Source organism: Strigops habroptila, chromosome 7 (genome assembly GCF_004027225.2).
Source record: "Strigops habroptila isolate Jane chromosome 7, bStrHab1.2.pri, whole genome shotgun sequence".
Taxonomy (NCBI): Eukaryota; Metazoa; Chordata; class Aves; order Psittaciformes; family Psittacidae; genus Strigops; species Strigops habroptila.
In genome coordinates, this window is record NC_044283.2 from 25,109,104 (window position 1) to 25,134,089 (window position 24,986).

A 24,986-nucleotide genomic window follows, 5' to 3' on the forward strand; every position below is an offset into this window, starting at 1 on the left:
AGTGATAAGCTGCAGGTCTGATGTGCAGCATGAATACAGTGAGAATATTTTGTATACTATTGTGGCAGATGAAAGGAATGGAAGTGGGCCAAATTCAAGCTGTTTGCCGTTGCATCTGATCAGCAGATCCTATGGAGAGAATTTGCCTGCTGTGAATATTTGATTCTCGCTAGCTTGAACTATCTTGTGTGTTGGCAGTGCTACTGTGTGAATTTGCAGTGGCTTTCCAGGGTGTCTGTCCTGCACTACTGCCAATTTCTGTGGGGTTTTTTTTACAGGGTTCAGGATTTTGTGCTGCATTTCGAGTGTGAGGAAAATGACTTAATGCTGTGCAGTAAACATTTTTTCATATTTGTAACACATGGGTTATCAGTCTTATTAAAAAAAGGAAAAAGAAAAGATTATAAATGAGTAGCATATTTTTGCCTCCCTCCACCTTTGTGGATGTGTGTAACCCCTCTGCCTCTATTCTCTCTGCATTACCTGCAGATGGTGTCCTGGCAAAGTGATTTTGTAGAGGTGAGTCTGTCAGGTTACAAACCAGAAAGGATGAAAAGTTAATGGTATTGAAGTGCAGTTTTAAAAGCAAGAGCTGCTTTTCCTTCCCTCCCATGCATCCTTCTAACTCAGTTCTCAGAGACTGACTGCCCTGCACCCATTTGTCCATCTCTGCTCCTCCCCAGCCCTTCTTGCTGGTTTGTGGCTAGCTTTGCCTGAGAGTTTGTAATGTTTTGTGTGTTTATTATTTTTTCTGAAATTCAGTATAGCAAAACATTAATAATTTTTTTCATTTCTAATACTTATAAGTAAATGACATTGCTTACAGTGCTGATCTAGCAGTAACTGTCAGGATTCTGCTTAGGCAGGCAGAAAAGGGCTGGGGTTTAACCTATCAATGCATCCTGTGCTTGTGTCCTCTGTCTGTCACCACACTGAAACGTTTGTCTTCTGTAAGCAACCAGTTTAGTTTATGTCACTGTATAGATAAAGCATAGATAAAATTTGTAGATATCTGTATAGATTAATAGATTTATAGATATCTATAAATCTCTATATTTACAGATATAAAATTTTCTAGATTAAAAAATAGATAAAATTTGCAAAAGAAGTTTAGACTATAACCTGTAAGCTCACTGTTCCTCTGGGTGCGTGAAAGACAAAAGCCAGAAAAATATTTTCAATTGAATAGTGATATGGGCTGAAACTGAGAGGAGACAGCATGAGACAGTTGCAGGTCCTCTGGGGCTGTAGGAAATGATGTGCTGACCAAGCGACCAACCCCATGTCTACTCCAACTCTGCAACTGCAGCAAGTAACAGCTGAGAGAAAGGCAGTATCATCTCCATTTAATGTGTTGAGGCAGTTGTGCGATAGTGCCTTGTAGGGGCTGCTAGAGGGACTGAGTTCAGGTCGTGTGTCTTCTGAGACCACTGTAAAAGATACCACCCTGTTAACTGAGGCACGGCAGCTGGCCACACTGCCATCCTTACCATTGCAGCGTGACCCATTTGCATGACCTATTTAACTCTGCCAAGTTTTAAGGAGCTGGGCCTGCACGTTAGGTATGTGGTTTCAGTCACTTACTTAAACTAAGGATGTTTTATATCCATTGCTGCCTATAAACCTATTTCTTTTCTGGTTTTTTGGCATTGTAGATGACTACAAAAAACATGTAGTTACAGCTAACAGATACAGAACTATCATTTCTCTCAGAAAATGGAATATATAAGCAAAATTTTCTGAGAACCGAAGAAACCAGGACTTGGCCTATGCAAGCTGTAGTGATCCTGAAAGAAAGCTTTGATGGGAGCTGGGTCTTTACAATAAGACTCCTTTCTCCTTTTAGTGGCTTATAAGGGTTTTTCTCTATAGGCTCAACAGAACGAACACATACAAATCTCCAGTGTATTGGAGTGAACTAGGAAAACTTTAGTTTTGCAGTAGTACGAGATATTATTGGCTTGGGGTTAGGCAGTGTAGGCAGGTTTACCTGAGTATCTGTAACTTGAAAACAATTTCTTTGTTGGCCTTTTCTTTAATCCTTTTAAACAAATTGCCATTTTTAGGACCACTGGGAAATAAAAACTGTGAGACTGTTAACAAAACCAAAAACTTTTCAGTGCTCAGTGATTGCATCTTGTTGGCATGCATGGTCATTTGTGCCCATAGAAGATACCAGCTTCTGAGAAATTGTTTGGGGGATGGTGTTAGTGACTGTTGGCAAATGCTATTCTTATGATGACCATCAAAATGAAAGCATGTGTGAAAACAGGCATAGGGTGGTGGCACTGGGGTTTTTTGAGCAGTGGGCATTTGTTCATCAACAGAAGAAGTGAATTTACAAACTACATGGCTGCCAAATGGCTGATATTTTTTACTGCTTCGCATAACTTGGATATGAACTTTTGGCATGAAGATGGATGCAGTTAGTTACTCTTGGAGTTCCCCCTACTTTGATTGTTTTCTAAACCTATTAGGTTACTCTGTCCTGTGTTTCCTGTGTATCTTTGTTAGGAAATATTGTTAGGGACTTTTTTTTTTTTTTTAATGCTTTTGCATTTTTATTAGTTTTACACATTGTTCCAGCCACCGTTTGGAAGTGACCAGAATTGTCCTCCATCAAAGCCTAAACACAAGAGTTATTCATTATGCAGTTGGAAAAATTATAGTGCAAACAGTAAGCCAGATGGAGAATTTTACAAGCATCTTTTCATGTCATGAATGATGCTGTCTCTCTGGGTTATGGGCTCTCTGCTCTCTCAACTGCTGTTCCTTTCCCCCATGGCTCCCCTCCAGAGCTGTTAAGTTTCAGCCAAGGGAAAAAAAGGGAGATCTGGACTCCTCCAAATTTCCAAGTCTGTATTTCTTTGCGGTGTGGCTGGTGACGGCGAGCTTTGTGTGTGAGAGTGCTGGCATGCAGAGACTGCAGTGATTAGCATGCTGATTGCTGCGCCCCGACAGAATAAACAGGGCTGCTGTTGCAGAGCTATGGCCATGCCACCCAAACAAAGGCCCGGGAGCAGATGTGGGGAGAGCCCTGCTCACAAATCCTGCTCTGTCATGCAGGGTGGGCAAGAGCTGAACACTGCCCAGGCTCCTCTGCTTCCCAGATTTTACCAAAATGGAGGTATCTGCCGCATGCTGTGGTTCTGCTCCACTCTTAACTCTTCCCATGGCAGCTTACCTCCAGCTGGATGTTTGAGATGAGAGGCCTCAGAGAGTATCAAGCTGTAAGTTATATCCTTACTTGTCCACACATCTACTGTTGCAGTTGCTATTCTAGTGGTGTATATATCTAAAACCTCGTTGTCTACTGGCCTTCAAGGTTTATCTGCATAAGAAAGATTCACTGGTTCTGTAAAAGGGGTGCAGTGTACATTCATAAGTTTAAGTAAGTATAAACCAAACATTAAATGTATATGCACACATACTGATTTAATCCCCTCCGTGCAAAACTATGCATCATCACTCATATTTGGTTTGAAAGAGGCTTATATCAGTTTCTGCTTAATCTCTCTTAGTTATTTTTTACACTCTGAAAATTGTAAATCATTCCTAAAAACTGTTATAAAATTGGTGTTTCTTCTTACAGACACTGGTCACATAAAGTGTAGCTGCAAGCATTTTATTAGGGCAGAAGGCACCTACCTCCAGCGGCTTCTGGCTGGTAAAGGTTGGAGAGCCAAGAGACCAGTTGTGTTTACTAGGAGTAACTGGCTTGTTTGTATCAACATGCAAAATGCTTTCTGAACAAACTGCTTGCTTAACTGGCGGTGGGCTGTTTCGTATCTACCCTTCCTGCTCACTTCAGAAATCCAACCTTTTCTGCCCAGTAACATTCTGCAGTTGTGTTGGCAGCCTGCAACAGTAGGTGGGGAGTTTAGCAGGGTTTTTCAGTTAAAGATTGCCAACATCTGGGTTTGGAAAGAGAAAAGTCAGCAAGCTTGTTGCAGTTACACATCTTAAAAAAAAAAAAAGTTTCATGTTTATCTGGTTTTCAAACAAAACATGTACTGACTTCTTAAATTATGTGACTGGAATTGTCTTTGGTTCTTCATTTAGCTAATGATATGACTGTTTGTGAGCTGTTACTGAGTTAGGGAGAGATTGGTTTGGTCGGGTTATTTTTTTTGATGACAAACAGTTTAAAATTTGGGTTTGTTTTATTTTTGGTCTCTTTTCAGGATAATATCATCCTATTCTTAAGAGGCTGCAAAGAGCTGGGACTTAAAGAATCTCAGCTTTTTGATCCTGGTGATCTGCAGGACACATCAAATAGAGTAACCATCAAGTAAGTACAAGAGCAGTTTGTGATTAGTATGTTACAACCTCAGATGCATATAATGTAATAGTAAATATTTAAGGATGAGCAAAAAGGCTATAGAACTGTCATTTGTATAAAGCAAAAAGGAAACTGAGGTTTGGGAAACCTTCAGCACTGGGAAGAATACACTGTTCCCTTCAACAGGCTTTTTCTAAGGGCTGTTATTTTTCCCAGAGAGACCAACCGCAGCTCTTTTAAAATACTGGTTTAGTTAAGCAATGAGATTCTGTGGGACTTAGGGGTTTTCCTGAGTCTGAATTGATGACATTCTTTTTTGTCTGTCCAACTAATGAACTATGTAGGCTGGGGAAAAAAAATCACAGCTCTGTTATTTCAGATTAAACTGGTTTGAAGATGCATTATAGGACATTTATAGGCCTCTCAGACTCTACAAGGTGCAGACATCAGCACGGTCTGTTTATTGTCTAACAAGAGCTATAGCTTGGGACTTGATATTTGGGCTGAAGACGTCTGTGAGAAATGTGTGGACTGGAAATGCAGTTTAGATACCTTTTCATGGAAGCACACACCTACTGCCACACAAATTACCACATGCATTTTAAGAGGTTCTCCTTCCTAATAACTAATTAATTTTTTTTAGGGGGTGAAGTGATTTTTTTAAAATCTCCTTTTAATCAACAGCTTTTTAGCCATGGCATGTACCCATCCCTCACTGCAAAGAGTATAGATGCTTAGACTCTAAAGCTTGTATTTTTAGCATTTCACTCCACAAAGTGATTTAAAATATAGATGCGAAACTGGCACAGAAAGAATTACCGACTTCACACAGAGCAGGCTTGAATCAAAGTCCATATAGTCATAGATTGAGGTCTTGATTCGGAACTGTTATCCCTTTCAGGGAAGACTTTGTCATCATGGACTAAAGGAACACAAGCAGTCAAACTGTATTTTATTCTCCTTTATATTAATAGCGATCAAGCTCCCCACCCCCAAAAACCAAACATATTTTCATAAAACTAACAAAATTTGTAATTGGTGTTATTTAGAAGTTCTCCTGGTTTATTTTTTTTTTTTTTGGTCTGTCTTGTGTAATATTGAAAACTTACTGCTCTACAGACAAGCAAAAATACTGCTGAGTTGATTGAATGGCCTTGTCTCGTTTGGCCAAAAAGATCACTAATGAAATCCTGGTCAGACATATCCATTTTAGAAAAGTGTATGGAAACAATTTTCTAAATTTCAGCAGCATTCTGGTTTTTTAATTTTTTTTTTTCCCTTCTGGCAGTGGAAGCTGGGCAAGTTTTCATGGTGTTCAAGCACTGTCTGGGAAAATGCAAAGGTTCCGAAAATCAAATTGGCCACTTTCCTTGTTTTAAGGAATAGTCTCCCATTTTTCGCTCCTTTCCAAGTTTCTGGCTTTAATATAAGGTTCTTCTCGCCTGTACATACCAGTGAGAGGGGACTATGTAACATATTTCTTCTTAATCTGGTCCTACTGCTGATACTTTACAATGTCCTGTAAAGTCATGACAATGAGTAGCTGGAGAGATTCGTGAAGCAATCTTGATCTCCATATAAACCCCTGATCCCTATATGAAACCAGAGAGAAACAGTCTTTCTGATAAGAAGCTTGATCTTTTGGGATTGAGGATGGTGGAGTACCTCGGAGGAGGCAGGTTGAGAGGCTGGGGCTAGCATGGAGCTCCAAGGAGAGCTGTCCAGCACATAAGCAAGTTAAACTAGGAGTAATAAACTCCATGGAGCTGGCTTGGCCCTCCGCTGAATATGATGCTGGATACATGTGAAGTGTCTCACTGCAATGGATTTTTTTTCTTCCCCCATCAACTCTTCAGAGAAAGCAGCTGTGGAATTGAGCCAAATGTTTTCCTAGCACTGTCCAAGTTCACACTGAGTAACTGAGATGAGGCGTACAAGCCAAAGCCATGACTGTTCTGGAGAAATATGTTCAAGACTGTCTTCTGCTAGCTAGTTCCCAAAACATGAAGGTGACTTTTTTCCCCTCTTTGGAGACTTTTGAGGTTTTTTAAATATGGTTAAAAAGGTATTTGTTCTGTGGTAAAGGATGAATATGACATTATTGCACATCATTAAGATACTGACATTTTTAACCATTTTCTTTTTCATATGAATGTTAATTGAGGTATGCATTAGACCTATTTTTTTTGGATCACTCAGCTAGTAAAAGTTATGAGCTAATACTGTAAAGAATGTCTTCCTTACTTGTTAAACAAGACTCTTTTCCACTGCTATTTTATAAGAAAAAAAAACCCGGACTGTTTTATTTTTCTTAGTATGTGGGTATTGGTGGATAAAATTTTGTCTTTAAAAAGATGTTATAAAAAGAAATATGTTTCAACATTGCCTATTTTTAGCTTTTTGTTATTCTCCCAGATTTAAGTACATTTATCTTTGGTTTTGTCAGGTAACTATTAGTTCTGAAGTGGACTTACTGTTCTAGTAGAAAGCAATTCCATTTTAAATAATCAGGAGACAATCTTTGCGAACTCTGAACTAGTCTTATGTGGTTTTCAGCACCTGAATGTGATGCACATTTCCTCCATTCATTTTTAATGGTTTCTTTGCTGAATTTTGAAATGTTGTTTATGTTTGCACAAACTTTGTGCTTTGTTGTTTCTAACATAAAACTTCTACCCTTTGATGAACGTTGGTGAAAAGATAAATTGAGAAGGATGACAACGTTCAGTCTTGAGTGCTTGAGTATGCATTCAAAAAATAAATATGTTTTCCACAGCAGGTTCTGTTGTAAGTGGCAGGATCTTTGTTGCTTCACCCATCTACTTTGTTCTTTGTGATGCTTGTTTCCACAGAAGAACCTGCTCTGTTTCCTTAATCTTTGGTGATGATTTCCTCAGTCTCCTTTGCGTGTTTCGTTGCTTCCAGAATCAGTATGGGCTGCATGATTTATCACAGAGCAGAATCGGACTGTTGGATTACTGCAGAATGTATTTTAGCAGAGAGGACTTTCATCTTGTTTTTTGAAGAAATCAGCAACTCTAAAGGACTTTTTGGCATTGTCCTGCTTTACTGTGGGACCATTATAAACACGTTTTCTTCTTGTACTTCCAGAATTCTAAATTAATGATTGAAGTAATGCTGACAAAATACTCCCATGTTATGTATAAATGAATGTGTGAACTACATCTTCTTAGCTTTCATGTGTTTCCAGCCAGCAGAAGCATTCTGCAGGCTTTTGGTAGGGAAAACTTCATCTGCTGCATACATGCTCTTGGAAAATGTGTCTGCTTTCTGATTATTTTTTCTTCTTTTTCTTTTTTTCCTCTGTGTGTGTGCGTGTGTGTGTGTACACGCGCAACCAGGAACATCGACTATAGTAGAAAGCTGAAAAATGTAAGTACACCACTTGGAGTATTTTTTTTTTTTTTTTTTGTCTGATTAATCCTGTATTTGGCCTGAGCAAGAATTGTGTCAGTAAAAACTGAGTACTGCTAAGAAGTTCTTCTGAATACAAACCTAACCAGGTTCTACTGTACTAGACAGTTAGGTAGAACTGCTATGGCAAAGCAGCCTTTCAATACAAATAAAATAGAGAAAGTTTGTCTCTTCTTAGATAAGGGATAAATAATGAAATCTCTGTGCTATCCATTGTGGTATTCACTGCGAACAGTCTGACTTGCCCATAAAGCTATGCTTCTGTAGCCTTTCATGAATATATAGGCATAAAGTACATTTGCACAAAGCATCTAATATGAAGCAAAATGGTTGTTAGATCTGGATGCAAGTCTTTGCTATCAGATTTTCTAGCTTTCTCATTTGTTCTTCCAAATAAATGAGTGTTTCCCCAGAAGGCTTATTCCATTTAACTTCAATTTCTTATTAATTTAACCTAATAGCAATGATAATGCATCCTGTAATTGTGAAGTGGAAAAGAAAATGGCTAAACTTTGTTGGTCTCACAGTTAGTTATTCACCTAAAGCCTAGCAAGATGTCTGTCCTTAGTCAGCTGTAAATTGCTAGAAATTCAATTTAATATTTGGCTCACATCCCTATAAACTGCTAGGAGATGCCAAGACCTTTTCCTAATAACTTTGCAAGCCAGTAATCATGACTGCAGGTAAGAAAAAAAAACCAAAACAAAACTCACTCAAAACACCAATACCCCCCCAAAGAAAATTCATCCTGTGTTTCCTATCATCATTTGAGTAGTATCTTCTGCACCCAGCACCCAAAGCTGTAGGGGAGGAGTTCAGCTTTGGCATTTTAGCACTCTTGTGGGCACTGGCTGAATATGTTTGTACACATGTATTGTTTTAAAGGTAAAGCTTCAAAAGTATCCTCTACAGTGTACTTGTAGGCAATATATGCTTTCCAGGTGCATGGTCCTGCAACCTCGGCTGGCAGCCAGTCAGAATTGCTTGCAAATGTAATATTATTTGGGGAATAAAAACAAACAAAACAAATGGATCAAGAAAGGAAGAAGAGAGAAAATGATCAAATGCTAGCAGAAATAAATGAAAATACCACAACCTTCATCAGAGAACCAAATGGCAAAATGAACTGGACAGTTTCCTGGTTGCTAGGAATACTATATTTGCAAGTGTTTTCACTTAACTTGAGAACATGTCCTGTAAGAATTTTCTGCATAAATTTGTTGACTAGTGCTAGTTGAAGGAAAACAGCTTGGATAAAGGTTGTTTGAAGATAAAAAAAATTCCGTATTGTTGAAACCACCTCCTTTCACTCAGCACTGTAGTATCAATTTGGATGTAATTTTTAAAACAAAGGGAAAATTTCTGAACTTTATTAAAAATGTTATCCATTTATTTCATGGCTGTATATTATCTAATAACTAAAGGGAAATATAAATGATATATATAAAATACAATATATTTTACATTATGCACCATGGTTGTTTTTAAACAGGGAATCTGTGTGACACATGCTATGTCCTTTTCTGGCAAGGCCTCAGCTGTGTGTGATTTTGGATATCACACTTATATGAAAAATGGGGATGTTAGAGAAAGTTGAGGAGAAAAGGCTAATCTAAAGTCTAGTATGTGTGACTGAGGAGGAAGCACCGAAGGAATGTGGGTGCATGTTTTAGGGAAGAGGAGTTTAGGAAAGAGATGACTGTCCCCAGCACCCCCCCTGCGATTTCTCCTAGTCCTATTTTCTTTAGGTTGCTATATAGTATGAATTACATGGCCCTGTTGAAACATAAAATACTATATTTCAGTTTATTTAACTTTTTTAAGATGGTTAATGGCAACTATTATTTATTATCGGTTGCACATCTTTTCCGCATCAAAATATTTCCTATTTGTTCTGCAGTTAAATACTTTGCAATGTCATGGAATGTGCCAAATAATGAGCATTAAATGAGAAAAAGCCCTAAGTTCTGAGGTGATGGTTTGGCATTTTTAATCAGTGCAAAACACTGAACTGAATTGCCTTTGACAAGCAGTTTCCAGTCCAAATTGCTGCTGCACAGGTACCATTAAAGACAGTGCTTTAAGTGAAGACATATGTGGGTGCAGAGGACTGTCTTTGAAGGTATTGGATTTGACCATCATGAGCATTTTAATTTCTCCTTTCCTAAAAAAAGTGCAATACCAGCAGTGTCAGATTTTTTTGCTACCTGAAGGAGTGAGAGGGTATATAAACATTTGCAAGAGCAATTCTTGGCTTTTTTTTTTTCATGCTAGTTTTGAACTAACTTATGAGTTACAGAGAGATCAAGTCAGAACTTGAATGAAACCACTAATTCATTCTGTGTTAGTCTGATAGGAACAACCAGATGCTTATGGCTTTTGATTAATCTTGGGCTAAGCATTCCTTAAACTAGCAGAAGCTTGGAAGTAAATATTCTCATGTTATCTGGTTAATTACATTAAGATGATTAAAAATGGAACTACCTTTTCTGTCCTTGAAATAGGCAGGCACACATTTGAGAAGTTTTATTTATTCCATTAGTCTTAACAGTTTTCATTAATGACCACTAGTATTAGTACTCGTTAGGGATTTTTTTCCTATTGTATTTACAGACATATATTTGTAAGTGTGTCTCCTAGACAGTTTCAAATATCTTGCTTAGTTTTCTATTCAGTTTTATATTTGCTGTTTATTGTCCAGATAGACATGACAGTTTAATCTTTTTCTAAAAATACCAGAAAGATAATACGTTAAGTTACATATTCTGTAGGACTGTTTAAATTTTCATAGTTAGCCGACGCATTTATGTTTAACCACTGACAGACACTTTCAATTCTGTTTTGTGTATAACAAAGTCTTATGCCACTGTACAGTTTAGAATAAATGACAGATGCTGAAGGGAAGTAGATTTAGGTAAGTGACTGCGTAGATGGCTTCAATTAATTCATATTAACTTTTGCAGGTGTTAGTCACCATTTATTGGCTAGGAAAAGCAGCAAACAACTGCACATCATATAGTGGATCAACCCTGAACCTGAAGGAGTTTGAAGGTTTGCTGGCACAAATGAGAAAGGTATCCTTTTTTATTTTGGGAATGGAAATATTTCATTTGACTTATTACTCGCATAAATAACCGGTTTGTTGCTAAATATGAGAGAAGTGGTGGGCTGGAATACAAATTACCTGCTAAACCCCTACCTCCTTCAAAAATGTTTCTGACTCTATGAAGCCATGAACACGACTTACTTTGGCAGCCGACTCCATGGCGATATCAGTGATGCAGCATGTGGTGTCAAACAGGGCTTCAGAGTTTTCATGTGGCTCTGTCATCTTCATTTCCATATGTTTTGGTTTGAATTATTTTCATTTATTACACAGATTTCATCTAGAAGAGCTGAGACTCAGAAGCGAGATAGCAGAGGAGCAGAGATTTTTCTCCTTTAAAACAGTCAGTCTCATGGGCAGCTCTTTTGTTTTTAAGTTGCAACATAAAACATCAAACCAAAGTATCTAAATAAAGCTGAAGGGTAAAAATAGGAGATTATGTTTCACCAAGGGCATAGTTATGATGAATCTGTGTTTTGCCAAGCTCTAAATTCTTGCTAAAATCATATTTGGTGGTTTATGATGAGCTGAGCTCTGTTGGAAAGGAAGAGTTGTGATTGCTCTGCAGTAGTCTGGAGACTTGTGGTTGAGTGCTCCAGCGTGCCCTGAACATGAGATATTTAAACTCAGTAATGTTTAGCATTGATATCCAAGCATGAATTTACTGGGGAAGGAAGGGGCAAGGAGCAGGCATGTAAGAAGATGGCAGCACCCAGTGCTAGCATTCCATGTGTTGGACATACTGCTCATGAAAGGCCATGCAGATAGTTCTCCTGTCCTCAGAGATCTTTGTGCCTGCTACTTCCTCCCCATCTCATGTAAATAGCCAAATCACCACAGGCAGTAGGCCTTGGGAACCATGGGACACTATTCATTTTACTCTCCTTGAGCTCTGTGCTACTGCATCTGCACCAGCTGCAGTTCTTCATCCTGGGATCTCAGAAGGCCAGCACCGGATTGCCACCGGAGAGGAAGAAATACTTGGCTGACTGATAGCAGCTCCTATACCCTAGATGGACCAGAGAGCCTTAATTAAATGGGTAGAATCCCTGTTTGTGAGCCCAGTTCCTGTGAACAAGCAGGTGGAAATGGAGACGAAAAGAGAACATCCTTCTTTGTAGAGGTTTATTTTGGTCTTCATTTGAAATGACCTGCGTTAATCACTTGGGACTTCAGCTCTCATGAGTAATATGACTGAGCCTAAGCAATAAAGAGATAAAGTTAATGCTTGAGTTGTTTCCAAATAGAAGATGTGAGGAAGAAGCAGTCCCCACTCCAAAGAGTCTGTGAAAGGTGAAAAAAATGGACAAGGGAGCTAGCACAGAAAAATTGCCAAGGTGCAGGTTGTTATAAAGTTAGTGCTGCACAGTATCATGGTTTATCTTTTAATGTTTAAACTCTCAGCATGAGACCCCTCTTTTTCCAGGTGACATTTACCCATCAAACAAATCATCAGAGCATTTTGGAGGTCCTTTTCTTGAGCTCTTTTGTGGGATGAAGTAGGCTGGGGCTGAAAGGCAGCATTCTCCAGGGAGCTGATGCTTGTGGGGTGCCTGGCTGGGCAGTGCAGAGCACGGCAGGTCAAGGAAAAAGCAAGAGGCTGGACTTGATTTGTTGCAGATGTTGGAACTGGGAACAGAGTAGAGATTTTGTAAAATCTCAAAGCTATATATTCCTTTAATGTAAAAACAAAGCACTTCGCAGTCCTCAGAAGTCTTGTTTAGGTGGTGCTGTTATTGAGGGTCACTTATTTTAAGGTCACCTCCCTACTCCTGCACTGCTGCAGTATGTCCCACTGGCAATTTTGGGCTTGTCTGTAACTGCATCTGAAGAGGATTTGGTTGTAAAATAGAACATGTTAATCATGCTGTGCAACACTCTGATGTTCTTTATAGCTGAGCTCAAGTGATGAAAAGACACTTTATCACATTCTCTACTGGCATTTTTTTCCACAGAATTTAATAATTAAATAGACCATAAATTCAGTCTGGTTTAGTTCTTCTGTTATAAATCCTCTCTGCCCTCCTTTTTTAATAAGCAAATCAAAAACCAGCTCAGATGTAAGTTGTCTCAGGCTCATCTTTTTCTACTTCTCATACTGAAAGGGCTATTCATTTCTAATTTTATTCATGCTGCTCTGTTTTTAATTTCATTAACTATTTGGGTATGCATTCTTCTTTACTTTTAAACTAGAAATTCCCAATGACAGCACATCCATGGCTTTTTGATTATATTTGGTGGGTGGAACTTCCTGGAGACACACATCTTGTATTTGACAATCACACTTTTACTACCACTCAGTCACACACAGTGTATGTAATTAGATAATATGAAAGGCTAATGTGCTGCTGTGTGTCGTGTTACGGTGTTATCAGTCCTGCAGATAACCACTTTCCCATTGATAACATTTGGGAGATGACGTTTGTTCAAGGCAGGACAAGTAGCTGTCTGTGAGACGGCGTTGGGCTGGGAGAGTAGCTTTGCCAAGGGGAAGGCTGTAAAGAACACGTTTACAGAAGTCTAGGATCCCATCCTGGTGCCTGCCTCCTAATTCCTGGTGGGCGGCATGCAAAATTAACATCAACAGGCTTTTGAAAATAGGGTCTGCAGAACTCATTAGTTCACAATTGGACTATTTTCAAAGTCCAAGAGATAGTGAATGCAGGATGGGGCTTTTTGCCCAAATTTAAGTCCCTGTAGCTGCTGAATAGTTCTGTGTCATTCAGTAATTTAGGAAAATGGAAGTGTGCCTGAGGATTGAGAATAGCTGATTGGTATGAGAGGATTTAGGGAATTTGGATTTTTAAAAGATTTTTGGATCGTGTCACGAACGGGATTTTGATAGGATTTTTAGATTTGTTCTTGGATGTGTGTGACTCCTGTAGATTTCAGGGAGACGGATCTTTGTTGTCTAGTGTTTCTATCAGTATTTTAGTTCCCTAAGCAGTACTGGGAAGGCAATTACATAGCATTTAGTTACAAACTTATTATATATACATTTTGCTTGTTTTCAGAAAACACTTTCACTTCAATTTGCAGTGAGGTTACTTAATGACATTGCCACAGTTTAGCTTCGCCTTAGGTGACCTTTGCTGCTGCCCTCGATGTACTTTTTTGGCAGAGTAGTAGTGAGTGGCACTAATTAAGCCCTCTTCCTGAAAAGTCTGAAGGACGTTGAGGCTTGCTTCAAGCCTCCTTCTTCTCCAGCACGAAAGCCGTGTTAATGCAGGGCTCTCATCTCTCCATCACTTCTTCAGCAAATCTGCTTTCTTGTGGAGGTGGCCCACTGTAGTGTACTGTGATGTTCCTGATTGATTTTCTTTCATTGGCAATACTAGTAACCGGTAAAACCTTAGCAGTCAGAGAGAGTGGGAGCTGTGCTCAACATAACCATTGTGCTCCAGCTAGTGGAAAGCAGGGGGTGCTTCGTAATTAGGAATTAATATTCAAATGCTTGTGGGGGGAAAAAAAAAAGTAAAAAAAAAAATCACATTCCAGCCTCTTTGGGTCACAAAATGTCAGTCTGATAATGGCACCCACATCTCTGACTTTACTTACTGTCGGGGGAGAAAAAACCAGATTTATCTTTGAATAAAAGTAGTTATTTTTGCTTTTTCTCAGCCTGTGTGATTGTAATTAATGTTAAGACACTCTCTAAAACAAGGGATTTATTATAATGCAAGGGTGAGGATGGCTTCTATTGACCTTTTCCTCTGCTGGAGTTTCAGTGTTTTAGTATGTGCTGCTTGCACTGGAAAGAATTTATAATCACAGGGCTGTCAAAGACAACCATTGTTCTCCCTGCTCTGAACATGTGGGTCAGCTACAAGTGCTTTCATATCCCCCAGAGCCAGGAGCTGGCAAAGAGTAAAGAGCACAACTGAATTCTTCTGAGGCATCAGGAAAAGCATTTTGCATATTTTTCATTGCTGATTGCTTGAGAAAGACATCCCTCTTTCATAACAGGAATTTCTCTTCAAGGTAGAGGGAGGCTGGGGCACACTGCTTCATTATTTTGCCGAGCTGAAGCAGCAACAACAAATGCTGGCTGCTGGTGTCCCAGCCAGATACAATAGATGGGCAAGGGGAGGGGGGGATCTTTTGGAAAGCAGCAGACTTAAACCTGATGCAAGCACAATGTTAAAACTGTAGTGCCTTTGCCTGTGCTATGGACTATGGACGACAAGTCAAGTTTCAGGTTACTTTCAGTTTTGATCACTTCGTTAACTTGCCTATTGCAACTTTTTCTCAGGTCATTCTACTAATCTTGATGAGTTGGGGTTTTCTCTGAATCGGCATAAAATTGGGGTTTATTGCAAGCTTGCACTTTTGAAGGGGAAGAAAATAAGGAAATCCTTTTAGGGGGGAAGATATTTTAATATTTGGGAAGATGCTTTGTTGTCTGATGTGTAATGGATCTCATGGGTATGTCAGTGGCTTCTATATGAAGAGGTACCTGCTGTGCATCCCTGTAGGAAACAGAGGATATTGAGAGCCCAAAGCGCAGCATTCGTGACAGCGGCTATATAGACTGCTGGGACTCCGAACGCAGCGATTCCCTCTCCCCACCTCGCCATGGCAGAGATGATTCCTTTGACAGTCTGGACTCCTTTGGCTCCCGCTCGCAGCAGACACCGTCTCCAGATGTAGTGCTCAGAGGGAGCAGTGATGGTAAGTACCGGTCACAGTGCGGCACGTGCATAACATTGTGATATATAAGCAACATTTATGGAGCAAATGTACCATTCAGAAGCTGGACACAGCCTCTGAATTGTGCTAGACTGGTGGGTGAACTTCTCAGTAAATGCTCCCTGAGGTTTAGATGACTTTGCCAACAGCTTACTTGAAGTCTGTCTCAGTTAGGATAGTGTAGCATTGGAAAATGAGTTACGTCATTGCAGTATAATTTTATGATTAGAAGAGTGCTTTTCTGGGTTATGGTGTAAGAGGATGTTATGCAGACTCATTTGAACTTATAAACTAATCTGGAGCAAGAAATAAAACTCAAAACAAGGGAAATATTGAAGTGAATAAAATGTTTGCCTAAGCAAACCGTGGGCAGAAAATGACACAGAAATATCTTGGAAATGTCTGAAGCTTTACAGAGTTTTGAAGTCCGATGTAGAACATTTTACCAAATATCCTATTTGTTTTCATGATATTTAGAAAACTGTATATTAATAGCTCCTGGCATCAGAGCTGTGGCCATCTTTGTACACCTTTGAGTGAAGACATGCAGCTCTAAGCTTACAGAAGGGGTGCTGCTTCTCTGCCTTCCTTGTCTGATTCCCAGAGTCTTCCAGAGGCTTGTAAACTCACCATGCTGGATGAGGGGTGATTTGCTAGGGGTAGGTGTGGAGCATGCACTTAGGTTACCTGTTGGGATCAGAATTCTAGTTCAGAACAAAAGTATGCTTGATTGAGGCTCTCTTTGCATGGTTACATTCCCGATGAATGGATGAATCGGTCATACTTCATCATCAGATGAAGTTACGTTCCACACATGAATCACTTCTGCTTTGTAATGTTATTTATTTAATTAAAAAAAAAAAAATTAAAAAGGAAGGTCAGAAAGACTTTTTGGTAGGAACCAGATGTTCATACTGCTCTTGGCAGCGTGAAAGAAACTAGTACTAATCATAACCGGGCGCATGAGAGGTTTCCTGAGGTGAATGGAAACTCCTTAAAACTGAAAAGCTGTCAGGGAGAGTTGGTATCACAGCTGAATCAAGAGTGAGCTGTGGGAAAGTAGGGCTAAGATCTGCGCTGCTATTTTGAGTGGCCTGTGGTACTGGGGCTGTTGCTGGTTGACCATCCAGAACCAGCTACTGGGGCTGATTCCCTGAAGCAGCCTTGTGCCCCTCAAACACTGAGCAGAGCACAGCCTCTAGTGTATGAAATATTTTTCTGCCTTCCCAAATGAGACGAAGTGTGATGTTGGCAAATAGAAACACCTCACATGTCCTAATTAAGACGTGTTGCTCCGTTCTGGGTGATCAAGGAGTGTCCAGTGTCGCTGCCTACTTGGAGCTGGTGGGCAGCCAGTTACATACACCCTGTAGCTGCTTCCTAATACAGCTGCTGCCCTATTAGCAGATTTTAGTAAGGTTTTGTGGTTGGTTGGTTGCCACAGCTAAGACATACTATCTTGTCACATTCTTGAGTCTATAACAAACACAAAATAAGAAGCAAGCATACAAATATTTTTCTCAAAAATTAGTCTTTTAAGCATATCCAAGACCCAGCGTGCATGCAGATGTGCGCGCACGTATGACTTGACAGCCAGCCCTTTCTAATGCGTCCTATTTTCCCTGCTTGCTCTTGCCATAACTTCACAGCTGTCTCCTCTAAGAGTTGCAGGTGAGGTGTAGCTTGGCTGACCTTTTTTCTGTCAAATCTTTTCTGTGGCCCCAGCAGGCCAGTGTTTCACTCAGCTGCATGTAGTTTTTAATAATGTATGTGAAAAGCTGGATAGAAGAAAAGGTTCTGCTTGCATTACTCCTCTCTTCTTTCAGATAGGAGCTTTATAAACGCAATCATATGATAGTGAAATAAAATTAGGATTCCTTCCTATCCTAGAAGGAAAAAAAAAAATAAAGGAGTGAAGATGATTTAAGTGATCCTAAGGTGATGATTAGTTTAGGTGGAAGTAATAAGTAATACTACTTTCACAAACGTATCTGTGATTAACCCCACTGTTTAGGAACTGCTCTGGTGTCCCTTAGCAAAAAGCAAACAAAACTAGTGGTAAGCAGAACAGTTTGTTTAAAACACAGTAGAGTTGCAGACTGACCTGCCCGTACAGTTGCTAATGTACTCAGGAATGAATAAAATCCTCTGCTTGGCCAGCAGTTGCACATGGATCATTGTATGAAGGATCTGTGCGTGTCTGTAGTGCGTACCTGCTTGTTACAGGTTGTGGAAACTGGCAGCTGCTGCTTCTTCTACTTAGAAAAGCAGAACAACAAAGTTAAGGTAAATATAGAGCACGGCTGCATCTTCCATTCAGTACTTTGGATTCAAGTGCTTTTTTGCAAATTTGAGTGGAAAATAATTTCGCTAGTAAAATATGAATAAATAAAGATGTTGTCTTTGAAGTACTCAACTTAGGGATGCTGGTAGATACATCAGTAATGAGGGAGAGGAATCTGTTCTGCTGCTGTAGTTATCTATTCCAGCATTCCTGTCTGCTGGTTCAAGACTGGTTTTGATGTGATACAAAAATAAAGAGCAGGACAAAGTCAAAAGCAAACAGATTTCCAAGTAACAGTAAGGGATCTTTATTTTCTTTTAGCTACTCTGTGGCCCTGCTCAGTCTAATGATACTACAGCTCTTCAAACCTCAGCTATCCTCAGACGTCTGTGATTCTGTGGTTGTCTCTCCACTTTTTGTTTAGATATAGACTCAGGTTACCAGTCATGGTGCTACTTATCATATGCTGTTAACAAAAGTTGCTTAAGCAAAAGATTACTGGCAAAAAGTGCATTGTGGTTTTTGTCTAACTAGCTCATTTCCATTGTGTCTTGTCTTTTCTTGCTGTTCCCTTTCACCCTTCTTCATCTCTCTCCAAGCAAACATAGAATAGCTCAATCTGCTGCAAAAGCTCTTTGCAAATAACATTCCTAGCATATTTAGACCTCTTTTCCTTCCCCCAGTTTGAATTATACACACATGCTACTTGTGATTTTTATGATTTTGTTTTCAGTTGTTCGTTAGATAGCTCAGTGAATTAGCTAGTAATTTACTAGTGTGGTGAATTAGCAAGAGGACACAACCTGTGTGGCTTCCCCTCACCCCCATAAGGTGAACAGCTATTGCATATGCAAGTGTTGCAAAGGGGCCAAGGGCCAGAGGCATCCAGCGCTCCAAAGCAGGGAGCAGATTTGAATGATGGTGGGAGAAATGGCTCCATTTCACTCATCAAACCAGGACCTGCGGTGATGTTACACTGCTGGGAGAGAACTATTTACATAGCTTCGTTGTGAATTACTTGAAAAGGCTCATGATGGTTCAGAGAATCTAGTGAATGTCTATGAAGTGCCTTCCAAAATGCCTATGAGGGCAGTTCCACTGCAAATACTCTTTAAGGTATTCTACCACTGGGAGTTTTGTTTTCAAGTTGGAAAAGTCCAACCCAACCAAAATGGATTGTAAATATCAAGAGGCTTTGAACAAACATTTTGAACAAAATAAGCAGTCACTCAGCTCTGTTGATCGTATTCTGTGTAACCCTCATTTTTCCTCTCTCGCTTTATTTCTTTTCTTTGCCAGCGAGTATTCTTCAGTCTTTGCGATCCTGATCTAACCTCTAAATCCCGAGACCCCTTCCCTCTCTTCTTGCACTTTTCCATCTGAGGATCAAGTCCCTCTGACTGTTTTGCAGTGTGCTAGACTGATTGACCAAGAAACCAATGAGACTGGAGAGAGTTTTATAGTTTATAGCAGCAGATGCTTGTCCTCAGATTTTGATCAAAGTCAGTGAATAACTGTCTTTGATCAAAATCTGATGCTGTGTGCATTCAGATTGACGTTAATATGTGTGTGTAGAAACATCCACAGATTCCTGTAATTCTGTAAATATATGGCATGCAGCCCTTTTTTGCTTGAGCATATGCTATGCATATGTAAGTCTGGGTTCAAGAGAGTGAATGAGGTCAAACGTACCTATAGGTACAACTAGGAGACATTTGGGCTTTAGTCAGGTAAGCTTCTGTAGCCGTCCTGTGTGATTGGTAAATCGGGCTTAATCTGACCCTGAGGTTTTTTATCTGACCTGTAGCTAAAGATGAGTTTTTCAGGGGAAGAATATAAGGGTTGATGGAAAAAAAGTTTACTCTGCGTGTAGATATTATGGCTACTACCTTCAGTGACTGCTTTTAAAATGCAAATACAGGTAGAAGTGGCCTCATTTTTTGGTGCTCACATGCTAAATGTAATTTTTTGGTGATGTCTTTTGTGATTTAAAATTTTTTTCAAAAATGGCTGAAAGTGAAAACAAGAGGGAATTTTTTTCTCCTTTCTCACTAGGGAGAGGAAGTGACTCGGAAACTGACCTGCCACACAGAAAGATGCCAGATGTGAAAAAAGATGATATGTTGGCAAGGCGGACCTCACACGGTGAACCTAAATCAGCTGTGCCTTTTAACCAGTACCTCCCGAACAAGAGCAATCAGACTTTCTACGTACCTGCTCCACTTCGGAAAAAGAAAGCTGAACGGGAAGAGTACCGAAAGAGCTGGAGCACAGCAACTTCCCCACTAGGAGACAGACCTTTCAGGTAAGATCGGCCTGTCCAACTTCTCCCTTCCTCAGTGATGATACTTTACCACTTGCCTAATTTTCATTATTTTCATAAGCCATATGAAGCAGTAATAAATCTCTTGTTGAGATGGTATGGATAAATTGTTTGTAGCAATTGGCGAAGGTGGTAGAAAAGCAGAAAGTGGAAAATCATCGTCTTGATGTCATTATTTACCATACAATGCAATGTATAGCTTGTGTTTGACAAAGATGTTGGTTAATATAAATACCATGGATGTTGACTCAAACCCATGGCTGGACAAATATGTTCTGGATGATCTGTCTCAGTTCTCAAGACAGTTACTCATTGACAAATGATACTTGTAAGTAACGTGTGATGTATTCAACCAAAATAGGTAACATTTTTGCTCTGGGTTTTTTTTTTTTAATCAATTTCTTTTTATGTTGTATTCTATACACCAGTACAGTTTATATTGCTGTGACAACGTATTTCTGCATGCTGATTTTTTCAACTGATACTTCACTTTCTGATTTGGCCTAAGAAGCAATTTCTATTAAAGAGCATAATTCTCTTCCTACATCATTTATCAGAATATCACTTGGTGTCTTGATATCAACAAAATATGCTTATAATAAATAAGTGTATGTGGTCCAGGCACAGCATACATTAAACAACCTTGTATAATTCAATAGCAAACCCCACCCTGAAACAATAGAAGAAGAACAGAATGAAACATCAGGACTGTGTGAAAAAGAGAAAGTGGGCTCCATGGCTCCTGAGGCAAGCTCCCTTAAAAGTCAAGTAGGTTTGAATCAAAATGAAGGAAACTTCGTAGACCAGTCTCCTTCATGTAGTACTAAAGAAACATCAGCATCCAAGGGGAAAAATGCAGAAGAGATGAAAAAGTTAAGAAGGCTCGAGCAAGCTGGCATTACGGTCATGTCAGCAGCCCAGCGCTATGGCAGGTTAGCCCAGCGGTGCGGGAAATTGTGCATGCTTCACATTTTTAGGATTGGCCGAAGTGTGCGTTTCCTCGATCTGCTGTGATTTCACTTCTCCTAACAAAAACCCGGTCTGCTAAGCACTCACAATTACTAGTGAAGGTCTTGGTCTGGAAAGGCTTGTGGTGTGACAGCAGTGGATTGCAGAGTTGTATGATGCTAACTGCGTTTGTGCTGAGAAATTGTATCGTCTTACAAGCATAATGTAAACAGACTCCAAGAAAACTACTACACAGACAACTTGTCACCTTCCACTAATGCTTTCTTGCATTTAATAAAAAAATACATGTACATTAAAAATGTCTTGTTTAGGCGAAGTTTTGAAACTTACTTCAGTTGTTGCCAATGGGATGGCTTAGTTTACTGAACTACACTTTTTAGGTGGTTAATAATTTTAGCTGTGTCAATAAATGATGCATTTATTTTTAATGGCAGGAACTATAAAAGTAAAGTGCTTGTTAACACATGTACCAGTTAAAGCATGGAGGCATAGTTCCGCAATCATAATTTGACTGACTTTGGCATGGAGTATCAGTAGTTATTCACTTATTACCTGTGTTATTTATTTTTGGATGTTGTTCAATTTCGTTATTTCCTGTTCTTTAACTCAAAAGCTGAATGATGGCTAGGCTCACTGCCTGTGCCTTTCCATCATCTGATATCAGATCCTCATGACAAATCTCATTTTTCTCATGGGAATGGCTTGCAAAGCAGAGTTTTAACCAACATGTCAGAAGACTAGACTCTTATAAATGATCAAAATCATTTGGATAAGGGGGAAGTGTTAAATCTCCTCCTGGCCAAAACATTTTAATTCGGATTGCAGGGTGAATTTCTCGACAGTGAGCAGTTTATCAGATGCTGATCTATAGTCTGGACTTTGAAATGTAGTAGTAAAAAGTACAGCTCTTATGTGATAGAGCCTGTTTATAGACAGAGTGAAGCTTGTCTGCAGGTGTGTCATATGCAGATAAAATGGTTACAGTATATACACTGTCATATATCCTCTTCTCAGGTTTGCTTCACTGCTGTCAAGCTGTTATGAACCAGTGTTTATGTATGGTTTTGGGGAACTACTTTAACAATGCCAGATACTAACAAAGAACTACTGTCTGTCATAAATGAGTCCTTCAGGCTCAATCAGGAATCCATAAACTGGTAGAATATTAGCGTAATCCTATTCTGAGTCCAAGGCTGTAGTATTAGCCTTGGTAGTAGTGTACATTAGGTAGTAAAGTAGTAATAGCTTGTGTTGTGCAGTGCACAACAAATAGCGCTATTTGCATTTGGAGAATGCCCACCACATTAAGAGTCCACTTTCCAACTCTGTGCTTGATCCACTGTCTTAATGTCCATGAAGAGAGCACGTGATCAAATGTGTGGTTCTTTGGCAGGAAATTGATTCTCCTCTTTCCTTGCACAGTCTGTTGTCCTGACAGGACAGAAGGAGAAGGGAGGAGCAACAAAAAGCCATTTTCCTTCCTGGCTCTCAGTGGAAGCATCTTGTGGAATCTGGCAGCTGGAGAAAGGAAGAGCTGCTGGTTTTCTGCTCCAGCTGAGGGTCAAAGAGCAGAGCTTTGTAGCCTAAGCTGCACCATAGTGAAGTAGGAGCCTGCTCCTGGGGATTGTTGGAAAACACAGCAGAAAAGGCACTGGGGTCAGAGGTCTGTTAGGAAAATTATTTGTATGTGTAAGTGGAAGACTGGTGGGTGAAGAGAAGGGAAGAATTTAGTAGTGACGGTTTCAGATGCAAAGGAGCCATTTAATCATCTTTCTTAATGTCTCACTGTCATTCCTTGTTCTTTGAACCTCTCCATTTTCTCTCTTCTTCTTGACATCAAGTTCAAATTTCCATGCACTAATTGCACTGGGCAATTCTCATTCCATCTGATTTCTGTATTCTGATTATTTTTTTCTTTCACCCTTATTCCCTCATCTCTCTATGATAGAAGCCTCTTATTTTACCTGAGGTTGTCAGTTTAATTCCAGTTCCTCTGAGTTGTTTACAGGCTGCTTCCTCTCAACATATTGACATCTGGAGGACACCTACTGTGACTTTGAGTTCTACAGGGCATCTAATTGTTCCTAAAGCTGAAACTCAGTAGGGGACCTTTCTGGGTCCAGCACAGGAAGGATTTGAACTTGTATGCAAATGTATTTTTTGCTTGGAATCTAAGTACTTATCTCCATTGATGTAGCATGTTCCCGGAAAAGGCTTGATTAAACTAGATGTTATACAAATGCATGCCAAAAAACGTTCCCCCTTCCCGAAGGAGCATATTGTCTCTTTATAGCATGTTCTTTTATTCACGTGTGATCCTCCTTGCTTGCTTATTGTCTGCATCTGTCTCTTATTTACGCTGTGCTATCTGAAAGGTAAGAAGGAGATTCATGGAGACTCCCTAAAAAGAGGATAATTAGGTGTGTTGTAATAGATGATGGAGAGGAGGATCTAAGAGAGAAACGTGAGCAAACATTTTTGGCATGTTCGTTGCAGAAGGGACATGGATTTCTTGACAGTGCATAAGCATGCAAAACCTTTTTATTTTTTTAAAATGCTATATAAGGATCCTCAGGCCTGTATGAGACCCTGCTAAAGGCAGTGCAAACGCCCAGAGTCTCACAACTGCTGTACCAGCATAGATCTGGGTGCTGTTTCTGCAGGGGCTGGAGCTGGGTATACAAGAGCAATTTGCAAATCTTTTGGGAATTCCAATCCATTGCAAGCTTCAGATCTACAGTCTTTGCTATCTCTATGGTAAATTTGCCTTAAAAAGCATTTTCAAGAACATCACAAACTGATTCAGGAGACCCCAAAATGTCACAGCTCATCTCCAATTCCATTAAAAACAAAATGTAAGTTAATGGAAAATATACTTAACCTACAAACTGATAGCTGAAGTCTAGTTACATACTAAAAGCTCAAAGTTCTTCAGTTATTCATTACAATGACTCATAGTTGCTCTTTTGGGTATTATAACTCACTATTTCTTTGTTGCCAAAATCACCCTTCTCAGAAATGCTACATTTGATGCTCTCAAGCTTCAATAGGATTGGCGGATATGAGATTGAAAAATACAGCAGTTTTTTCTGAATAATCACTTGGTTATAGCTCTTAAAAACTAAAAGCATAAAGAATACCCTCAACCTAACCAGCTCAATAAATATTCAATGATTTTCAATTAAGAAGTAAATATAAGCAAGATTTAATGGAGTGTTGTGTTATTTTATACATGCCCATTATGTCCAGGCTTCTGAAAAACTATTTCCAAATTATTAGATTTCAGAAAATGGTGATGGTACCAGTAGGAAAGTCTGATTTAAAAAAAGAAAAAATAATCAAGTTAATCATATGTACCGTGGCTTATTTGGGAGAAAAATGACGTTAACTATATGTACCCTGGCTTATTTGGGAGAGGAAGTCCCAGCGTATATGACTGTTAGATAACTGTTTTCCTTTGTGCCTAAAACATTAGGCACAGTGTATCTGCTTTAGATCAGTGTATTTTCCCTAAAGTTTTCCAATTCTTGTAGTGGGCAAAGATGTCTTAGGACACCATGAATGGAAAGTCAGACCGTTTCCCTGGTGGTCATCTTGTATTTACTGTATTGCAGGTTTAAGAAGCAAATTGGATTTGGACAAATTATGCTTGTGTATTGATAGCCTGTGTTTTAGAATTGAGTGATGTAATATACCTGTTCAGCAGTGAAATTTGAACCTGAAGAAGGTCTCGTAGGGCTGTTGATTTTGATATGTTCAAGAGTCAACATACTTAACAGACTTATTACCATATTCCTTTATGGAAGAAAGAGTAATGGAAGACTGTTGTAGAGTGTCATTTTAAGTGGAAGCTAGCTGATGGAGGATGTATGTGAAGTGTACAGCAGCTCAGAGACAT

At 39.4% G+C, this 24,986-nt stretch overlaps 1 protein-coding gene across 1 annotated transcript in view; it reads left to right on the forward strand.

Moving 5' to 3' along the window:
* LIMCH1 (LIM and calponin homology domains 1) overlaps positions 1-24,986 on the forward strand; it is a 188,482-nt gene that overhangs the window by 106,605 nt on the left and 56,891 nt on the right. Inside the window, exons 4-9 of the mRNA XM_030492195.1 lie at positions 4,185-4,291; positions 7,645-7,675; positions 10,681-10,791; positions 15,299-15,494; positions 19,852-20,101; positions 20,779-21,051. Of these exons, the coding sequence (XP_030348055.1) occupies positions 4,185-4,291; positions 7,645-7,675; positions 10,681-10,791; positions 15,299-15,494; positions 19,852-20,101; positions 20,779-21,051 (968 nt within the window). The remainder of the gene's footprint in view (positions 1-4,184; positions 4,292-7,644; positions 7,676-10,680; positions 10,792-15,298; positions 15,495-19,851; positions 20,102-20,778; positions 21,052-24,986) is intronic.